The 19,100-nt window shown below is 43.9% G+C and overlaps 1 protein-coding gene across 8 annotated transcripts in view; it reads right to left on the bottom strand.

Moving 5' to 3' along the window:
• Positions 1-19,100, bottom strand: part of Myh11 (myosin heavy chain 11) — a 95,128-nt gene that overhangs the window by 14,679 nt on the left and 61,349 nt on the right. For all 8 annotated transcript variants that reach the window (XM_039085198.2, XM_017596998.3, XM_006245842.5 and 5 more), the window contains 9 exons: positions 13,123-13,231; positions 11,312-11,443; positions 11,019-11,225; positions 9,982-10,119; positions 9,292-9,415; positions 7,010-7,181; positions 4,058-4,270; positions 2,594-2,738; positions 949-1,155 (listed from right to left, as the gene is read on the bottom strand). In XM_039085198.2, the coding sequence (XP_038941126.1) occupies positions 949-1,155; positions 2,594-2,738; positions 4,058-4,270; positions 7,010-7,181; positions 9,292-9,415; positions 9,982-10,119; positions 11,019-11,225; positions 11,312-11,443; positions 13,123-13,231 (1,447 nt within the window). The remainder of the gene's footprint in view (positions 1-948; positions 1,156-2,593; positions 2,739-4,057; positions 4,271-7,009; positions 7,182-9,291; positions 9,416-9,981; positions 10,120-11,018; positions 11,226-11,311; positions 11,444-13,122; positions 13,232-19,100) is intronic.

Genomic DNA, 19,100 nt, shown 5'->3' with positions numbered 1-19,100 from the left:
GTCCAGTTCCCTGCCTTTTCACAACTCTCATGGCCATCCCCCAAGATGTGGAAGCTAAAGGCACAGAACACAGCACCTTCCTGCATCTCTGCATCTGACACTAGCGCTGGTGGTTCTGCCCAGGTCTAGGATGTGTGGCTGCAGCCCCCATCTTACTGATCTCATTTATAATGAGGCCTTAAGTGTCACTGGATATTAGAGTAGCAAACCCCTATTCTCAACTGCAGGTAATGACAACTGCAGTATTCCCTGCTCCCTTGTTCTAGCTTGGGAGCACAAGAAATATTCATCAAACCTGGGACCATTCTTTGGGACTGGAAACTCAGGCTAAGTGTGTATCTGAAGCTAAAACCAAAGATAATCAGACTCTATCATTCATCTGCTTCAGTTGCCTCTGTTACTTGGGAGTAAATATCAACATACATCTAATTGGGGTATCAGGCCCTTTGTAATCTGGCCACAGCTTCCCTCTCTTGTCCTATTCTATACCATTTCTTCTCCCATCCTGTCAGCACTGCTGGCCCTTGACTATTTCTACTTTTCCCATTTACCATGCATGTACTATACCTTCTGCATAAATATGCATCTGACGTTAGACCTCCTCAGGGCAACCTTTCCTGACCCTGTCCCACCACTGTACTCCAGGTCACCTTATATTTGTCTTTATAGTAGTGCGATGTGTGTCTCCTTCAGATTTCCTCTCTGCGTTTGTGACCCTCTCTCCTACCTCACCAGGCTGGAGTGCAGATGGGACAGAGACAATCTATATTCTTTCTTGCATTTTTTGTCTAAGGATTAAGCGCCGTGTCTGGTATGCAGTAGGTGCTCAATATGTGTTCATTAAGTATATGCAAGAGGTTTTGACAAGAAGAAGCATGAGCCAGCTTTTGGGAGGCTGAGCAAGAGGTCTGTTGCACTGGAACAGCATCCTAGTTATGGTGCCCTCACCTGTAGTTTGTGGACCTTGTCACTGAGCTCAGTCCGGGCACGCTCCCCATCACTGCACTTGGACTGCAGCTCCTGCAGCTGCCCCTCCAGCTTCTTCTTCTTGTGCTCTACCTCCTGCTTTGCCTGGCCCAGGACACGCAGCTCCCCAGCCAGGTCTGCGTTCTCCTTCTCCAGCGTCTGCTTGCTTTTATCCAGGTTTGCCTTGGCCTGTCAAGGGAAGCAGAGGGAGGTGGGCTTGTCTCCTCTCCCTGCTCTGCTTCCAGTCCAAGGAAGAGAGGAGGGGCGCATAGAACTTCTGCAGGACTCTTGAAATTCTAGTTTTCTAACTATAGGAATGAAATCCAAACATACCCACGTCCTTGAGGCCTATTCTGTACAGGTTACCAAATTTTAGGTCATTTCCCAGGAAAAAATCTGAATTCCCAGATCTTTTTAAAGCAACTTCATGTTCTATCCTGTGTCTGTAGCACTCTGCTCATTTGCCACATTTGTCAAAATGCATTGAAAGGTACACTTAAAGTTGGCGAATTTAGCCAGGTATGGTGACATACACCTCTAATCCCAGCACTCAGTAGTGGAATCCTGAATGTGAGGCGTGAGGTATCATGAAATCATGTCTCAAAGAAGAAAGAGGAAGGAGGGAAGAGAGGGAGCTGGAAAGAAACAAATGGAAAGAGAAAAAGGGAGGCAGGCTGTGATGACTTCTGTCTATAATCCCAGCATGCCAGCTGAAGCAGGAGGATTATTATGAGTTCCAAGACAACCTAGGTTATAGAATGAGACTCTGTCTAAAAATAAGAAATGTGCGTGTGTGTGTGTGTGTGTGTGTGTGTGTGTGTGTGTGTGTGTGTGCTGTTTACGTATTTCAATAATTCTGACTTTCAAAGGACAAGCTAAAGACCTGGAGACAGAAGTTTTACCTTCCCCCAAGGTAGAAACCAGGCAGATCTAGGCAGTGACTGCTGTTTGTGCAATAACTCCACTCCCTTTGAAAGGGTCTGATTACCATCACTTCCTCTTATCTCTTGCATCATTGTCTAATTTGCCCTGCTATTTCTGTAATCACATTATTTTACTTAACCAGCTCCTGTACATATATGAGTCACCTAAGGAAAAAGTGTTCAGATAAAAACAGGAAAAAGAGATGGACTTGAGTTAGTGAGGAGGATAGAAGACGAGAAAACCATGCGGCTCCTGGAGCCCAGGCAAACCACCTGCTTCCAGATCACCCTCCCACACACATTCCCCTGCTTCCAGATGACCCCACACACAGCCACACACAACATAGCTGGGCTATACAGTTTTTCTAAATCTGAGAATCATGAGTCTCACAGGTTTTTGAGTTGTAGGATATTTGTATTTGTATGCAAAGAAGCATCTGGGGAATAGGACCCAGGACTCAGACTGAACATGATTTGCCTACTTTTCATAGACACTGCATGGCCTGAAGATCATTTTATCAATTAACTTGGTGTACTCGCATTCCAACAATGACCCATCTCATGAAGGCTGGGGTAGGAATTTTTACTTGTAACACACAGAAAGTTCTAGTTTTTTGGAGCATTTCAAATTCCAAAATTCTAAACAAGAATGGGTGAAGTCTGCCATCATGACATGGTTTCTGGGGTGTCTTCTAAACACGCACCCTTTTGAACTGTTCCAGCTGCTCTGTGAGTTCCTCCACTGCCTGTGTGTGCTTCTGCCTCATCTCCTGGACCTGGGCCTCATGGGATCGCGTCTCTTCATCCAGGGCCTTCTTCAGCATTGTCACTTCCTGTTCCCTCTTGGCTCTAGGAGAAAGAACACAGTAGATGACATTTAGGCAGGAAACAGAGGTTTGCCTGTGAAAGTACTGTGCAAGGTGACAAGAGGTCTCCTGGTACCCAGAGCTTAAGTTTTTCCCCTTAGCTGTGTGCCCCATAGCAGCTTGCCTAACCTCTCTAGCCCTACAGTTTTGTCTCACCTGTGAAATGGGGAGGGTGGTACCTGCTCCAAGAACTTCTCAAGGCTGGTAAACCAACATACAAGACATGAGCAAGAACATGTTTGTGGTCTACAGATGTTCCTTAAACATGAACACTGATTGGATTTATGCAGCACTTACTATATGCTGGGGCCTGAGCTAAGATTTTATTCTTCCTTCCTTCCTTCCTTCCTTCCTTCCTTCCTTCCTTCCTTCCTTCCTTCCTTCCTTTCTTTCTTTCTTTCTTTCTTTCTTTCCTTTCCTTTCCTTTCCTTTCCTTTCTCTTCCCTCCCCTCCCTCTCCCACTCTCTCTTTCTCTCTTTCTCTCTCTCTCTTTCTTTCTTTCTTTCGGAGACAGGATTTTGCTCACTACATATAGCTTAGGCTGGTCTCAAATTCACAATCCTCTTGGCTCCACTTCTGAGTGCTAGGATTACAAGCATGAGCCATCAGACCCAACTGGACCTGTTTTCCCATACTAGCATTTCATCCTCAGATCAACTCTATGAAGCAGTGATGTTATTTTCAGGCTAAGGGGGTAAACAGCTTACTCATGGGGCCCCAAACATTCTGTGACAGAGCCATAACATGAAGCCAGCCTGGCTTTGAGCCTGGCGTTTAACCACTGTCTTTCTATATCTCCAGCTAGGTAGGAGAGGAACAAAAAGGCAGGACTAACCTTTGGTACATGTACAAAACCCAAAGTGTGTTGAATACTGGGTCACAATTAACAGACACCCCCCCATAAGATATGCTCAAAAGATCTGTATGCTTATTAAATAACCTATGTTCACCACAAACACTATATTCTCTAGGATATGGTTGTTCGTTGTTTCTTATAGTGATTACTTATAGTGACTCTTGAATTGGAGACAAATCTGATAAGTATTATTCTTAAAATTTAACAAAATACATACACATGCACACATAGAGACAAAGAAGTTATTTTAAAATCCTATGAATGAAACCAGAGGAAATGTTCTTTTTGACACCTGTTCTTCTACCACGCTTAAGTTGTTCTTGAATGCTGCTCCTCTACTCTCCTGTAGATAGAATTAAGCAGACTCATATTCTAGACACAATCAGGAAAGCCAGTGGTTTCAGATCTGCTGTGGTCAGTGGCCTCTGAGGCCCAGCTTCCAGTACCTGAGCTCCTGCTGGGTAGCTGTGCTGTCCAGTGTATCTTCCAGCTCTGTCTTGAGCGCCTCCAGTTCCTCCCCCAGGTCTCGCTTCTGTTTCTCAGCCTTGTTCCTAGCAGCTCGCTCTGAGTCCAGGTCCTCCTGTAGGTCTGAGACATGGCCCTCCAGCTCTCGAATCTTCTTTAGGGCATTGTTTTTCTGGGTGATCTCTTCATCGAGCCTGCCCAAAATGGAGCACTGAGGATTAAGACCCCCACAGCCAAGGCTATCTAATGTCACCAAAAACTATTCTGGGTCTGACTCCTGTGTCCCAATGTGTAGGAGGCTTGGTTTAAAGAAGGCATTAAAAAACAAGGATTGTCAATTATGCAGGCCTGGTTTCTTCAACAGAAGGAAATGAATGACACCTAGTCATCTAAAATGCCAGACTGAAAAGTGGTCAGTTAGCCTAGTGATTCTTTGCTTTTCTATTAGGATCCCTTACATCCTGAGCACTATTTGGTCCCTGGTGCTGCAGTGAAGAGAACTCGTTCCTAAGAGTCTCCACGTATTCTCCATGTACTTTGCACCCTCCACCAATAAAGTTAATCCGTATGCTTATCACAGCTGCTTTTCTAGACCCTAGTCCTGAGCTTTGTTTACTAGCCAATAGAATTCATTCTTATTGTAAAAGTCGTAAGTTCTACTGTATTTAAATGTGTAAGGAAAATAAATCTTGAGATCAGCGCCCCTGGAGATCTTGACCCAGTCCCTGTAAAAATGGTATTGTATTGAATTTAGGTCTTCATCTCTCCTGAGCCCCCAACCCTGGTCGTCAGGCTTAGGGGATGGTATCTCTGACACCAAAGATGTCAGAACTCATTCTTCCCACATCTCCCAAAGCCAGGTACTTCTTTTGATGTTGGAGATCCACATAGGATGGATTGTGGATATATAAAAAGGCTGAAACAAGGCATGGTGGCAAACATCTGTGATCCTTGTCCTGGGATGACTGAGGCAGAAAAACCTCAAGTTCCAGGCCAGGCTGAGATTCATAGTGAGATCCTGCCCCAGGAAAATAAAAAATAGAAACAAACAAACAAACAAACAAACAAAAAAAGGAGCTGGGTGTGCTAAGGCATGTCAATCATCTCAAAACTGGGGAGGCAGGAGAGTGGCTGAGAGTTCAAGGTTAATCTGAATTACATAGTGGGCTCCAGGAAAGCCCCCAAAAGGATATGTTTGTATATCCATGCTTGTGCACTATTAGACGGTGTGGCGTCATGTGGGTGTGGGCTTTAAGACCTTCACCCTAGCTGCCTGGAAGCCAGTGTTCTACTAGTGGCCTTCAGATGAAGATGTAGAACTCTCGGCTTCTCCAGCACCATGCCTGTCTGGATAGTTCCTGCATAATGCCATGTTCCTGCCTTGAGGATAATGAACTGAACCTCTGCACCCGTAAGTCAGCCCCAATTAAATGTTGTCCTTATAAGAGTTGCCTAGGTCATGGTGTCTGTTCACAGAAGTAAAACCCTAACTAAGAAAGTGTGTATGCATATACTTTTTGTGGTACTGTGCCTCTATGCCAGGTGAGGCCTCTGCCCTGAGTCATACTCCAACCTTTGAAAAATGCTTCGTGAACACCAAACATTTCTGTTCTTTCATTTGCTCAGCCAGTGACTGGGTCCATGGCTTATCCTTGTTATGTGTCCTTAGTGGTATAAAAACCACAGCTTGTATTATATACTTAAGAAGACATACATATACACAGATACACTTATATACATAACAACAATAAAAGAGAGGCCATGAATTAGAAAGAAAGCAAGGGGGTGTATGATAGGAGTTGAACAGAGAAAGGGGAAGGGAGGAAATGATGTAATTATCTCAAACAATAATGAAAACATAAAAAAAAAAGTCAGCTCCCCATTACAGCAGAGGTGGTGATTGTGGGTGGGACATGAGTGACACCACACGACAGTTGCAGGACTTCAGTAGAGGTAGAGCTCTGTCCTGGTGCAAGGTGGAGCTAACATCTGTTTTATGGTCTAAGACAGAATCTTGCCTATGGAACCCAGAATATGCATAAAACCATGAGCCCCTTGCCTCAGCCTCAGAGTGCTGGAATTACATCACATCCAGCTTTGCTATTCCACTTGATGATGATGAATGGGAGGCCCAGGATGAGGAGCTCTGCTGTTATTGTGCTCACACCCAGTGACTGCCAGAGAGATCAGGCTCTTTCTGGGTGACCCAGCTACTGTTCTGCCATTGATTGATGTCCCTGAGCAACAGTTTTTCATTAGTCATCCAAGCTTTGCCATGCACTCCAAATTAGAAAAGAGAGGTGAGCCAGGAGACAAATCATAAAGCCCAAGGATTGAGTCCCGGCTTAGCCTCTTAGGAGCAGTGTGAGCAGGTACCTCCTTAAGTCTCCAAAGAAGTGAGAAAGCCTGGTTAGGGGTCTTGAGGATGCTTCCAGGAATAGATTGGTAAATGTCACTCACAACTGTGATATCCCTGGCTTGAAGCCAACTGGATGCCAGGAAAAAGGAAGAGCAGAGGGACTAAGATGGAGATGTGACTCGTGTGGACAGAGCTGGGGAAGAAACCAGCATGCACAGAAAGATTTGAGAGAGAGTAGAACAGGGATGATGAAAGCCACTCCAGCCTAGACATGTGATGTGTATGATACCTAAAGAGATGGGCTCAATGGGTGACTGGGAATTCAGAACTGGGGTCCAAATCAGAAATTCTGGGTACCCCAGATGCTGCAGTCCTATTGGAGTAGGGGCATTGCAGAGAATATGAGTTTGGAAGGAAGAGAATGGGTGATAGCATAGTTCGGAAGGCTTGCAGGAAACCAGGTCTGACAGTTGACATCCATGCCAAGGACCTGTGGCCATCTTAAAAAGCAGAGGGCCTCTGGAAACACATGAACACACACAGACACAGTCACACATATACACACGTAGCACACCTGGCTAGAGCTGCCTGTAGCTCTTCCTCTTTCTTTGCCAGCTGCATCTTGAGCTCTGCAATCTGGGCCTGCAGGTCAGCGATCTGCTCGTGGAAGTCACTGGCATCACCCTCCAGTTTCCTCTTGAGTTTCTCCAGCTCCTGCCGGCTCTTCTCCTCTTTCTTCAGCCTCACTGCAACAGAGCCATGACTGTCTTAGTTGGGAATGCCTTCCTGGGGATGCCACCAGGAAGGAGCATGTGTCTTTCTACCTGGGCTATGGACACGGCACATTCAGCCCTAGACCAGTTAGAGGGAATGTGGAGCTTGGGAAAATGCTACCAAGGTATGCCTCCCACAGTGTGGAGCCCAAGTAGAATCTCTTTCCCGAGGTAATCTGTCTTTCTAGGTTCCTTCCTGACTTTTTCTGGTTTGTTTTCTTAAAAAGATTTATTTGGGGCTGGAGAGATGGCTCAGTGGTTAAGAGCACTCTTAACTGCTCTTCCAAAGGTCCTGAGTTCAATTCCCAACAACCACATGGTGGCTCACAACCATCTGTAATGGAATCTGATGCCCTCTTCTGGTGTGTTGGAAGACGGTTGACAGTGTACTTATATACGTAAAAAAGAAGAAAACCTTTTTAAAAATGTTTTATTTTGTGGGCATATGTGTGAGCATGTGAACATATGTGTGTGAGCACATGTGTGTGAGGGAAACTTTGGAGGCCAGGAGAGGCTGTTGGATCTAGCACAGCTAGAATTACAGGCATTTCTGAGCCACCTAGTGTGGTGCTGGGATCCAAACTCTGGTCCTCCTGATTGAGTAGAAAGTGCTCTTTACTGCTTGGCCATCTTTCTGGTCCTCTAAGGAATTAGTTTTCAAAGTGACTGACATTTTCATAGACACCCATGATGGGGCTTTGCTTGTATTTGCTTTAATTGCTCTCTTTCCCTCTTCCCCTCTTCTCTAGTCATCTTTCTTTATTCAAATAGTTCCTCTTTCCATTTTCATGGCTTTTCTTTTTTAAAAATCTGATTCCATGTGAGAGAAAAGGTATTGTTCTTTTTCTTACCTTACTTCTTCTCTTGCTCAGTCACCTGCCCTAACAACATCCCTTCTTTTCCATATGTCTCCTTCAATTTTCATGTCTTATGCATATGTACTTATTTAAAATCTAGATTCTGGACTAGGTATATAGTTCAGTTAATAGTGCTTGTCTTGCATGCAATTGGGTTCAATTCCCAGCACTGCATAATCTCAGCATAGTAATATTACTATGTATTTATCTGTTATACCAGCATTTGGGAGATGTAGACAGAAGAATCAGGAACTCACAATTAGCTTTGGCTATATAGTGAGTTTCAGGCAAGCCTAGACTACATGAGACCCTGTCTCTAAAAATAAAGTAAAATAGGGCCAATTTAGTAGATAAAAGCACTTGCATCCAAGCTTAATAATCTAAGTTCAATCCCCAGGTTCTACAAAGTTGTCTTGTGATTTCTATGTACATGCTGTGATATGCATGAGCACATACACATATATGCACACATATACCACACATATACACACACCACACATAAAAGCACACACATATATACACATATCACACACAAACCACACATACCATACATACCCACAACATATATACACTGCACACACATACACACATATTACACATATCACACACACCACATATACCATACATATAAACACACATATCACACACACTACATATATACATACATATATACATACAAAACATGCATATATGCCATATATACACATGTATACACACTTATAACATACACCACATATACATACTGCACACACATATCACACACACCACACATACCATACATACATATAATACACACATATATACCATATATACACATGCATATATACTTATCAAATGTATTACACATACCACACGTACCATACATACAAGCACACACATATCACACACAAACACCCATATACTATACATACTCACAATACACACATATATTCCACACATACACATGCATACACACTTATCACATACATACTCCATACCATACATACTATACATAAACACACCATGCATACACACGCACATGCACACATATACCATACACCACATACCACACACATGCACACTCGAGAAATAAATGAATTTCAAAGAAAATAGAAAATAAAATAGTAAAAATTTATAAAACATAATATTAAAATGTATATTCCACAGAGACAATGTGGGATTTGTCTTTTGAGCCCAGCTCATTTCACTTAACATGGCTTCTGTTTCCACCCATTTCCCCCACTCACCCTCTAGCTCTGAGATCATGGACTCATGCTTGCTCTTTAGTTTTGTGAGGTTTTTAGCCTTTTCTTCCTCTTCTGCTAGGTTGGTTGTCAAGTCGCTGACCCTCTCTTCAAGGAGTTTTCTTTCCTTTGGGGACAAGGGGGAAAACAACGTCAAGAAAATCCCCATCTTAATCCCGGGCACTAGGAGTCCTGGATGATGGAAGTTACCACGCTGCCCACTTCTCACCTCATGACACCATGTGCAGCTAAGGGACATTCCCATTCCTGCCTCATGTCACCTTGTCTGTGCCTCAGGTCCTTTGCACAGCAGATCACTGTTCTATTTCTAATTGATCCTCAGTTTTCTTTCATGCTACCTCCTCCAGAAAGCCTCTTTAGAGCTCTCTCTTCATCCCCTAGTGTGCAATCCTAACAGGGTGAATGTCTTCAGACCCTGGTTACAATGGCAATGGTTCCTTCTATCTCACTAGAGTAGAAGCCGCAGTGCAGGGCCCTGGCCTCCTTCTTGCTCCATGAGTGTCCTCATCCACAATGACCCAGCCCACAGAAGGCCTAGCTGATGGCCAGCTAAACTAATGGGATGCAGCTGGCTTGAAATGACTAAGTGAGGTATCCCCACTTTTCCGAGGGTGCTCCCACTGTTAGTGCTTGGCACTCCATGTCCCAGGCGAGCCTGACACTCTAACTCACTTTGGAAAGCTTATTGTTCTGGTCATCCATAACCAAGATGTCATCCTCCAGTTTCTTGATCTTGGCCTCAGCTGTGACCTTCTCTAGCTGTAGTTTCTGTCTGGCAGCTTCTTCCTCCTCCAGTTGCTCCTCCAGGTCCTTTATTGGGGGATAGACAGGGATCACAGCTTTGCCGGGATGACGTCACTAGTGGAGATCTGGGGCTAGCCGGTGTGTAGGCTAGGATGAGCACACACCCCGCTCTTTATTGTCTCCTTAAGAAAGGAGGAGATGGCAGCCCATGGAGGCTCCTTTGCCTTACTCTGTATCAGTGTCCTGAGCTTACCAGGGAATGAGTACCATACTCCAGATGTTCTTTGACGCTGATTTTTTCCAGAGGCAGGGAATTAGTCCCCTTGAGTGTATGGGGGTTAAGAATTTTCAACACAATTAGAAGGAAGTAATAGACTGTAACCTCAGAGGCCTGGGCTCTGAAAGGCATCATCGCTTCCCCCTTCTTCCTTCTGGGGGCAGTCCACAGCCATGATGAGAGGAAGCCCAAGCAGCCATATTAAGTGGCTAAGGAACTGGTACCTCCTGCTAACTAACAGTCATGTGAATAAGGCATAAAAGATCTCCTACCCTGATTGAGCCTTCAAATAACTGGCCCTGGCTGGAATCTTGATTGCCAACCTTATAAGCGGCCATGGCCAGAACCACTCAACTAAGCCCCTCCCTAGTTGCTGAATACTAAGATAAATGCGGATTATTTGAAGCTGCTATATTCAAGTTGTTTTGTTACAGTGTAATAGCTGACACAACTATCCTTTACACCAAATTGCTAACAGGAAGGGGGTCAGCATACAGAAGACAAGACAGTAAACAGCAGATTCTGGAGACTTATATTCAGTTCTTAGTTCTATGGTATGGGACGGATTGCTCTCTAAGGCTTAGTTCCTTCATCTCCCAGCATCATGGCCATGTTTTTATCATCAGATGCCTTCACTGAGGATCTAGTGAGTCTATTCCTGCCACAGGCTGCCCCTGCCATGTCTTACCAGCATCTGCTGAGCCATCTTCTTCCTCTCAGCCTGCAGTTGTTGGCTCCGGTCCTCCTCCTCCTCCAAGCGGGCCTCCATCTCATGGAGGATCTCCTCTAGCTCCTGCTTCTTCGCTGCCAAGCGGACCCGCATCTCTTCAGCCTCAGCATACAGCTCTGTCTCTGCCTGCAACTGCTCCTGCAGCAGGGTCTTCTCCTCAGCCAGCTGCATGCAGGGCGAGGATCAGGGTTAGCACGTGGGCTGAGCCCTCGACTGTGCTGCTCCCACAGCTCGCTGCACACCTTCTGTACCTGAGTGTGTCTTTGCTCCAGCTCCTTCAGCTCAGACTCTGCCTTCTGCTGCCGCTCCTTGATCTTCTGCATCTCCTCCTCCTTGGCCTGCATCTCCTCCTCCTGCCGCGTCACCTGGAGCAGCGGCTTTACCTGCGTGTGTGCATACAGCCATTGTTAGTGTTCTGGCGAAAAGAAGCCATTGCCATCAAATTTTATCACAGAAGATTTTACCAACACCCATCTAGATGACACTGGGCAATGTCAGGGATAGAATCAGATGTCAAAACTGGAATGGAAGATTCTACTGCATCAGTGGGTAGAGGAGGCCAAAGATACAGCTTATAGTCTAGAACAATTTCTGGGAATGTCGTCTACAAGTCAGAATCGCTAAGACCAAACTATTAGCAGGGCAAATGTGAGGGATCTTACATTGTTGGGTTTTTTTTCTCCCTTTCTTTTTTTTGTTTCTTTTTTCTTTTTCTTTTTCTTTGTTTCTTATTTTTGCAGAGCTGGGGATTGAACTCAGGGCTGTGTGTTTTATCACTGAGTTACACCCTGAATCCACAGGCCTCTCATTAGACCAGTTTATTAGAACAAAATGAAAAAAGAAAGAAGTAAGGGAGTCGAAGGTGGTTCATCCTTCATTGCTTTTTCACAGTTATGTCCGCTGTCAGAATAGTGCATATCATGTAGTCGTCACTCTCCTGTTTAAAAATAGTGTTGAAGGTTGGCTATGGTGGTACCTGCTTCTAATACCAGCACTTGGGGGACAGAAGCAGAAGGATCTCTGTGGATTCAAGGTCAGCCTGATATACATAGAGAGTTCTAGGCAAGCCAGAGCTACATAGAAATTGGTTCAAAAAAGAGAACAAAAAGGCAAGTATTGAATTGAATGCCTAGTTTTCTGTTTCATTATTTAAAAATCATAAGTCTCTTAGCTTGTGCTTTACAAGTTTGGTTCCCCACCACTATCCCCATAAGCAATTGAACCAATGAGTCTGTGAAGAAAACGTGGCCACTGTCACAGTGGCTGTGCAGGATGCCCTGGAATCCTGCTTTTCCTTACAGAAGATGGTTTTCACAGGGTAGTTCCTGGGAATGTGAGTTCGTGGGAACATTTTCAGAGAGTAGCTTCTCCTCAAGCTTCTTCCCCAGCTTGACTGGCACCCAGAGCCTCTGCCAAAGGACTCTGTGGTTGCCTGCCTTTGCACACTTAGCAGGGCTTGCCATTATCTGTTTCTGTGACCATTCATTATCGTCTGCTTCTCTAGTTGGCTGGCATACAGCAGATACTCAATAAATACTTTCTCAGGGAAAGAACTCACGCACTCAAGGGCATATAAGGGAGATATGTACTTTTACAGCCAGAAAATGTGTCTTTGTACAGCCAGTGATGAGCCAGTGGTACCCAGAGGCTGTGCAAGCTGCAAGGAATAAAATGAACTACTAATTCAAACAAGTGTGGGCTTCCTACTTAATCATTCTGAGCAAAAACACCAATTGTAAAAGGCACCATGCCATTGGAGTCCATTTAAATCTTGAGACAGTGGAAATTCAGAAGGGAGTGGGGGCAGAAATGTAGTTGTCAGGGGCCACAGAGAGAAGTGCAATAAGATGGATTCTTGAGGTGACAGAAATACTTTGATCTGCCTTAAGTCATAACTGTAACCCACCCAAAAGGGTAGATATTCAAAGGTCTGCATGTGAGGTCTGACTTCAGGTCTCAGATCCAGACACTTTGGAGTACCTCCTTTCCCACATCTAGATCCAAGTAGGGCTTGGGGTTGGGGAAGTGGAGGAGGTCTATAAGGCATAAGGCCGATACTCACTTTAGTGAAGAGCCTCCACCATTGCCAGTTGCGGAGCTTAAGGTAGGCAGCGCAGTTCCTCTGGATCACCTTCATGGCTGTTAACTGTTGCTGCCTCTTGGTGAAGGCTCTGGGAAAGTGAGGCAGGGAGTCATGAGGAGCTTCACTCAATGGCTCGTGCTGTCAGTCCCTGCATAGGACATCTCCCATTCGTTCCACACAGATCTTTCTGAATAGGAGTATCAGCATGTTCTTGGGAAACCAAGCTACTTAAAGATGCCTCCCAGAGCCTTTCTCAGTAGGCAAGTGAAGCTTGCAAATACTCAGAATCAAAGCTAGAAATGATATCTAAGGAAAAGTTATGCTATGTTTCTACAGGGATCCTTCCTACCTCTAGTAGTGCCAGTTGAGTTCTGACAGACTTATTTACTCCTTGGTAGTATTTCAAAAATCTCAGACCTCAACACTAACCAGCACTGTATTTCTTAAGGGCTCCTAAGTTTAAAAATTATAGAATAAGACCGGATAAACAGTTCTCTGCACCCAAATCCCGTGGGAGGGAGAGCTAAACCTTCGGAGAGGCAGACAAGCCTGGGAAACCAGAAGAGACTGCTCTCTGCACACACATCTCAGACGCCAGAGGAAAACACCAAAGGCCATCTGGAACCCTGGTGCACTGAAGCTCCTGGAAGGGGCGGCGCATATCTTCCTGGTTGCTGCTGCTGCAGAGAGCCCGTGGGCAGCACCCCTCGAGCGAACTTGAGCCTCGGGACCACAGGTAAGACCAACTTTTCTGCTGCAAGAAAGCTGCCTGGTGAGCTCGGGACACACGGAGGCAGAATTCCTCTAGGACCGGGCACGTCCTGTGTTTACCGGAAGTCCCACACCCTCGGATCCCGGCCTGGAGCAGCTCTCTGCTCCCAGACCCCGAGAGAGAGAGAGACCCAACCGCCTGGTCAGGTGGGCACTCCTGAGGCTGCAGAGCGGAAGAGACCACCAACACTGCCCACCCCTGCCCACATCCCTGGCCCAAGAGGAAACTGTATAAGGCCTCTGGGCTCCCGTGGGGGAAGGCCCAGGAGCGGCAGGACCCCTGCCCGAGACACCGCCAGAACCTGAAGGAAACAGACCAGATAAACAGTTCTCTGCACCCAAATCCCGTGGGAGGGAGAGCTAAACCTTCAGAGAGGCAGACACGCCTGGAAAACCAGAAGAGACTGCACTCTGCACACACATCTCGGACGCCAGAGGAAAACACCAAAGGCCATCTGGAACCCTGATGCACTGAAGCTCCCGGAAGGGGCGGCGCAGATCTTCCTGGTTGCTGCCGCCACAGAGAGCCCAAGGGCAGCACCCCGTGACCGAACTTGAGCCTCAGGACCACAGGTAAGACCAACTTTTCTGCTGCAAGTGACCTGCCTGGTGAACTCAAGACACAGGCCCACAGGAACAGCTGAAGACCTGTAGAGAGGAAAAACTACACGCCCGAAAGCAGAACACTCTGTCCCCATAAATGACTGAAAGAGAGGAAAACAGGTCTACAGCACTCCTGACACACAGGCTTATAGGACAGTCTAGCCACTGTCAGAAATAGCAGAACAAAGTAACACTAGAGATAATCTGATGGCGAGAGGCAAGCGCAGGAACCCAAGCAACAGAAACCAAGACTACATGGCATCATCGGAGCCCAATTCTCCCACCAAAACAAACATGGAATATCCAAACACACCAGAAAAGCAAGATCTAGTTTCAAAATCATATTTGATCATGATGCTGGAGGACTTCAAGAAAGACGTGAAGAACTCCCTTAGAGAACAAGTAGAAGCCTACAGAGAGGAATCGCAAAAATCCCTGAAAGAATTCCAGGAAATCATAAATAAACAAGTAGAAGCCCATAGAGAGGAGTCACAAAAATCCCTGAAAGAATTCCAGGAAAACACAATCAAACAGTTGAAGGAATTAAAAATGGAAATAGAAGCAATCAAGAAAGAACACATGGAAACAACCCTGGATATAGAAAACCAAAAGAAGAGACAAGGAGCTGTAGATACAAGCTTCACCAACAGAATACAAGAGATGGAAGAGAGAATCTCAGGAGCAGAAGATTCCATAGAAATCATTGACTCAACTGTCAAAGATAATGTAAAGCGGAAAAAGCTACTGGTCCAAAACATACAGGAAATCCAGGACTCAATGAGAAGATCAAACCTAAGGATAATAGGTATAGAAGAGAGTAAAGACTCCCAGCTCAAAGGACCAGTAAATATCTTCAACAAAATCATAGAAGAAAACTTCCCTAACCTAAAAAAAGAGATACCCATAGACATACAAGAAGCCTACAGAACTCCAAATAGATTGGACCAGAAAAGAAACACCTCCCGTCACATAATTGTCAAAACACCAAACGCACAAAATAAAGAAAGAATATTAAAAGCAGTAAGGGAAAAAGGTCAAGTAACATATAAAGGCAGACCTATCAGAATCACACCAGACTTCTCGCCAGAAACTATGAAGGCCAGAAGATCCTGGACTGATGTCATACAGACCCTAAGAGAACACAAATGCCAGCCCAGGTTACTGTATCCTGCAAACCTCTCAATTAACATAGATGGAGAAACCAAGATATTCCATGACAAAACCAAATTTACACAATATCTTTCTACAAATCCAGCACTACAAAGGATAATAAATGGTAAAGCCCAACATAAGGAGGCAAGCTATACCCTAGAAGAAGCAAGAAACTAATCATCTTGGCAACAAAACAAAGAGAATGAAAGCACACAAACATAACCTCACATCCAAATATGAATATAACGGGAAGCAATAATCACTATTCCTTAATATCTCTCAACATCAATGGCCTCAACTCCCTAATAAAAAGAAATAGATTAACAAACTGGATACACAACGAGGACCCTGCATTCTGCTGCCTACAGGAAACACACCTCAGAGACAAAGACAGACACTACCTCAGAGTGAAAGGCTGGAAAACAACTTTCCAAGCAAATGGTCAGAAGAAGCAAGCTGGAGTAGCCATTCTAATATCAAATAAAATCAATTTTCAACTAAAAGTCATAAAAAAAGATAAGGAAGGACACTTCATATTCATCAAAGGAAAAATCCACCAAGATGAACTCTCAATCCTAAGTATCTATGCCCCAAATACAAGGGCACCTACATACGTAAAAGAAACCTTACTAAAGCTCAAAACACACATTGCACCTCACACAATAATAGTGGGAGATTTCAACACCCCACTCTCATCAATGGACAGATCATGGAAAACAGAAATTAAACAGAGATGTAGACAGACTAAGAGAAGTCATGAGCCAAATGGACTTAACGGATATTTATAGAACATTCTATCCTAAAGCAAAAGGATATACCTTCTTCTCAGCTCCTCATGGTACTTTCTCCAAAATTGACCATATAATTGGTCAAAAACTGGGCCTCAACAGGTACAGAAAGATAGAAATAATCCCATGCGTGCTATCGGACCACCACGGCCTAAAACTGGTCTTCAATAACAATAAGGGAAGAATGCCCACATATACATGGAAATTGAACAATGCTCTACTCAATGATAACCTGGTCAAGGAAGAAATAAAGAAAGAAATTAAAAACTTTTTAGAATTTAATGAAAATGAAGATACAACATACCCAAACTTATGGGACACAATGAAAGCTGTGCTAAGAGAAAAACTCATAGTGCTGAGTGCCTGCAGAAAGAAACAGGAAAGAGCATATGTCAGCAGCTTGACAGCACACCTAAAAGCTCTAGAACAAAAAGAAGCAAATACACCCAGGAGGAGTAGAAGGCAGGAAATAATCAAACTCAGAGCTGAAATCAACCAAGTAGAAACAAAAAGGACCATAGAAAGAATCAACAGAACCAAAAGTTGGTTCTTTGAGAAAATCAACAAGATAGATAAACCCTTAGCCAGACTAACGAGAGGACACAGAGAGTGCGTCCAAATTAACAAAATCAGAAATGAAAAGGGAGACATAACTACAGATTCAGAGGAAATTCAAAAAATCATCAGATCTTACTATAAAAACCTATATTCAACAAAACTTGAAAATCTTCAGGAAATGGACAATTTCCTAGACAGATACCAGGTACCGAAGTTAAATCAGGAACAGATAAACCAGTTAAACAACCCCATAACTCCTAAGGAAATAGAAGCAGTCATTAAAGGTCTCCCAACCAAAAAGAGCCCAGGTCCAGACGGGTTTAGTGCAGAATTCTATCAAACCTTCATAGAAGACCTCATACCAATATTATCCAAACTATTCCACAAAATTGAAACAGATGGATCACTACCGAATACCTTCTACGAAGCCACAATTACTCTTATACCTAAACTACACAAAGACACAACAAAGAAAGAGAACTTCAGACCAATTTCCCTTATGAATATCGACGCAAAAATACTCAATAAAATTCTGGCAAACCGAATTCAAGAGCACATCAAAACAATCATCCACCATGATCAAGTAGGCTTCATCCCAGGCATGCAGGGATGGTTTAATATACGGAAAACCATCAACGTGATCCATTATATAAACAAACTGAAAGAACAGAACCACATGATCATTTCATTAGATGCTGAGAAAGCATTTGACAAAATTCAACACCCCTTCATAATAAAAGTCCTGGAAAGAATAGGAATTCAAGGCCCATACCTAAACATAGAAAAAGCCATATACAGCAAACCAGTTGCTAACATTAAACTAAATGGAGAGAAACTTGAAGCAATCCCACTAAAATCAGGGACTAGACAAGGCTGCCCACTCTCTCCCTACTTATTCAATATAGTTCTTGAAGTTCTAGCCAGAGCAATCAGACAACAAAAGGAGATCAAGGGGATACAGATCGGAAAAGAAGAGGTCAAAATATCACTATTTGCAGATGATATGATAGTATATTTAAGTGATCCCAAAAGTTCCACCAGAGAACTACTAAAGCTGATAAACAACTTCAGCAAAGTGGCTGGGTATAAAATTAACTCAAATAAATCATTTGCCTTCCTCTATACAAAAGAGAAACAAGCCGAGAAAGAAATTAGGGAAACGAAACCCTTCATAATAGACCCAAATAATATAAAGTACCTCGGTGTGACTTTAACCAAGCAAGTAAAAGATTTGTACAATAAGAACTTCAAGACACTGAGGAAAGAAATTGAAGAAGACCTCAGAAGATGGAAAGATCTCCCATGCTCATGGATTGGCAGGATTAATATAGTAAAAATGGCCATTTTAGCAAAAGCAATCTACAGATTCAATGCAATCCCCATCAAAATACCAATCCAATTCTTCAAAGAGTTAGACAGAACAATTTGCAAATTCATCTGGAATAACAAAAAACCCAGGATAGCTAAAGCTATCCTCAACAATAAAAGGACTTCAGGGGGAATCACTATCCCTGAACTCAAGCAGTATTACAGAGCAATAGTGATAAAAACTGCATGGTATTGGTACAGAGACAGACAGATAGACCAATGGAATAGAATTGAAGACCCAGAAATGAACCCACACGCCTATGGTCACTTGATTTTTGACAAAGGAGCCAAAACCATCAAATGGAAAAAAGATAACATTTTCAGCAAATGGTGCTGGTTCAACTGGAGGTCAACATGTAGAAGAATGCAGATTGATCCATGCTTATCACCCTGTACAAAGCTTAAGTCCAAGTGGATCAAGGACCTCCACATCAAACCAGACACACTCAAACTAATAGAAGAAAAACTAGGGAAGCATCTGGAACACATGGGCACTGGAAAAAATTTCCTGAACAAAACACCAATGGCTTACGCTCTAAGATCAAGAATCGACAAATGGGATCTCATAAAACTGCAAAGCTTCTGTAAGGCAAAGGACACTGTGGTTAGGACAAAACGGCAACCAACAGATTGGGAAAAGATCTTTACCAATCCTACAACAGATAGAGGCCTTATATCCAAAATATACAAAGAACTCAAGAAGTTAGACCGCAGGGA

Source organism: Rattus norvegicus, chromosome 10, assembly GCF_036323735.1.
Source record: "Rattus norvegicus strain BN/NHsdMcwi chromosome 10, GRCr8, whole genome shotgun sequence".
In the NCBI taxonomy this organism is placed as follows: Eukaryota; Metazoa; Chordata; class Mammalia; order Rodentia; family Muridae; genus Rattus; species Rattus norvegicus.
The sequence above is the reverse complement of the archived record's forward strand: the minus strand, read 5'-3'. Positions and strand labels throughout refer to the sequence as shown.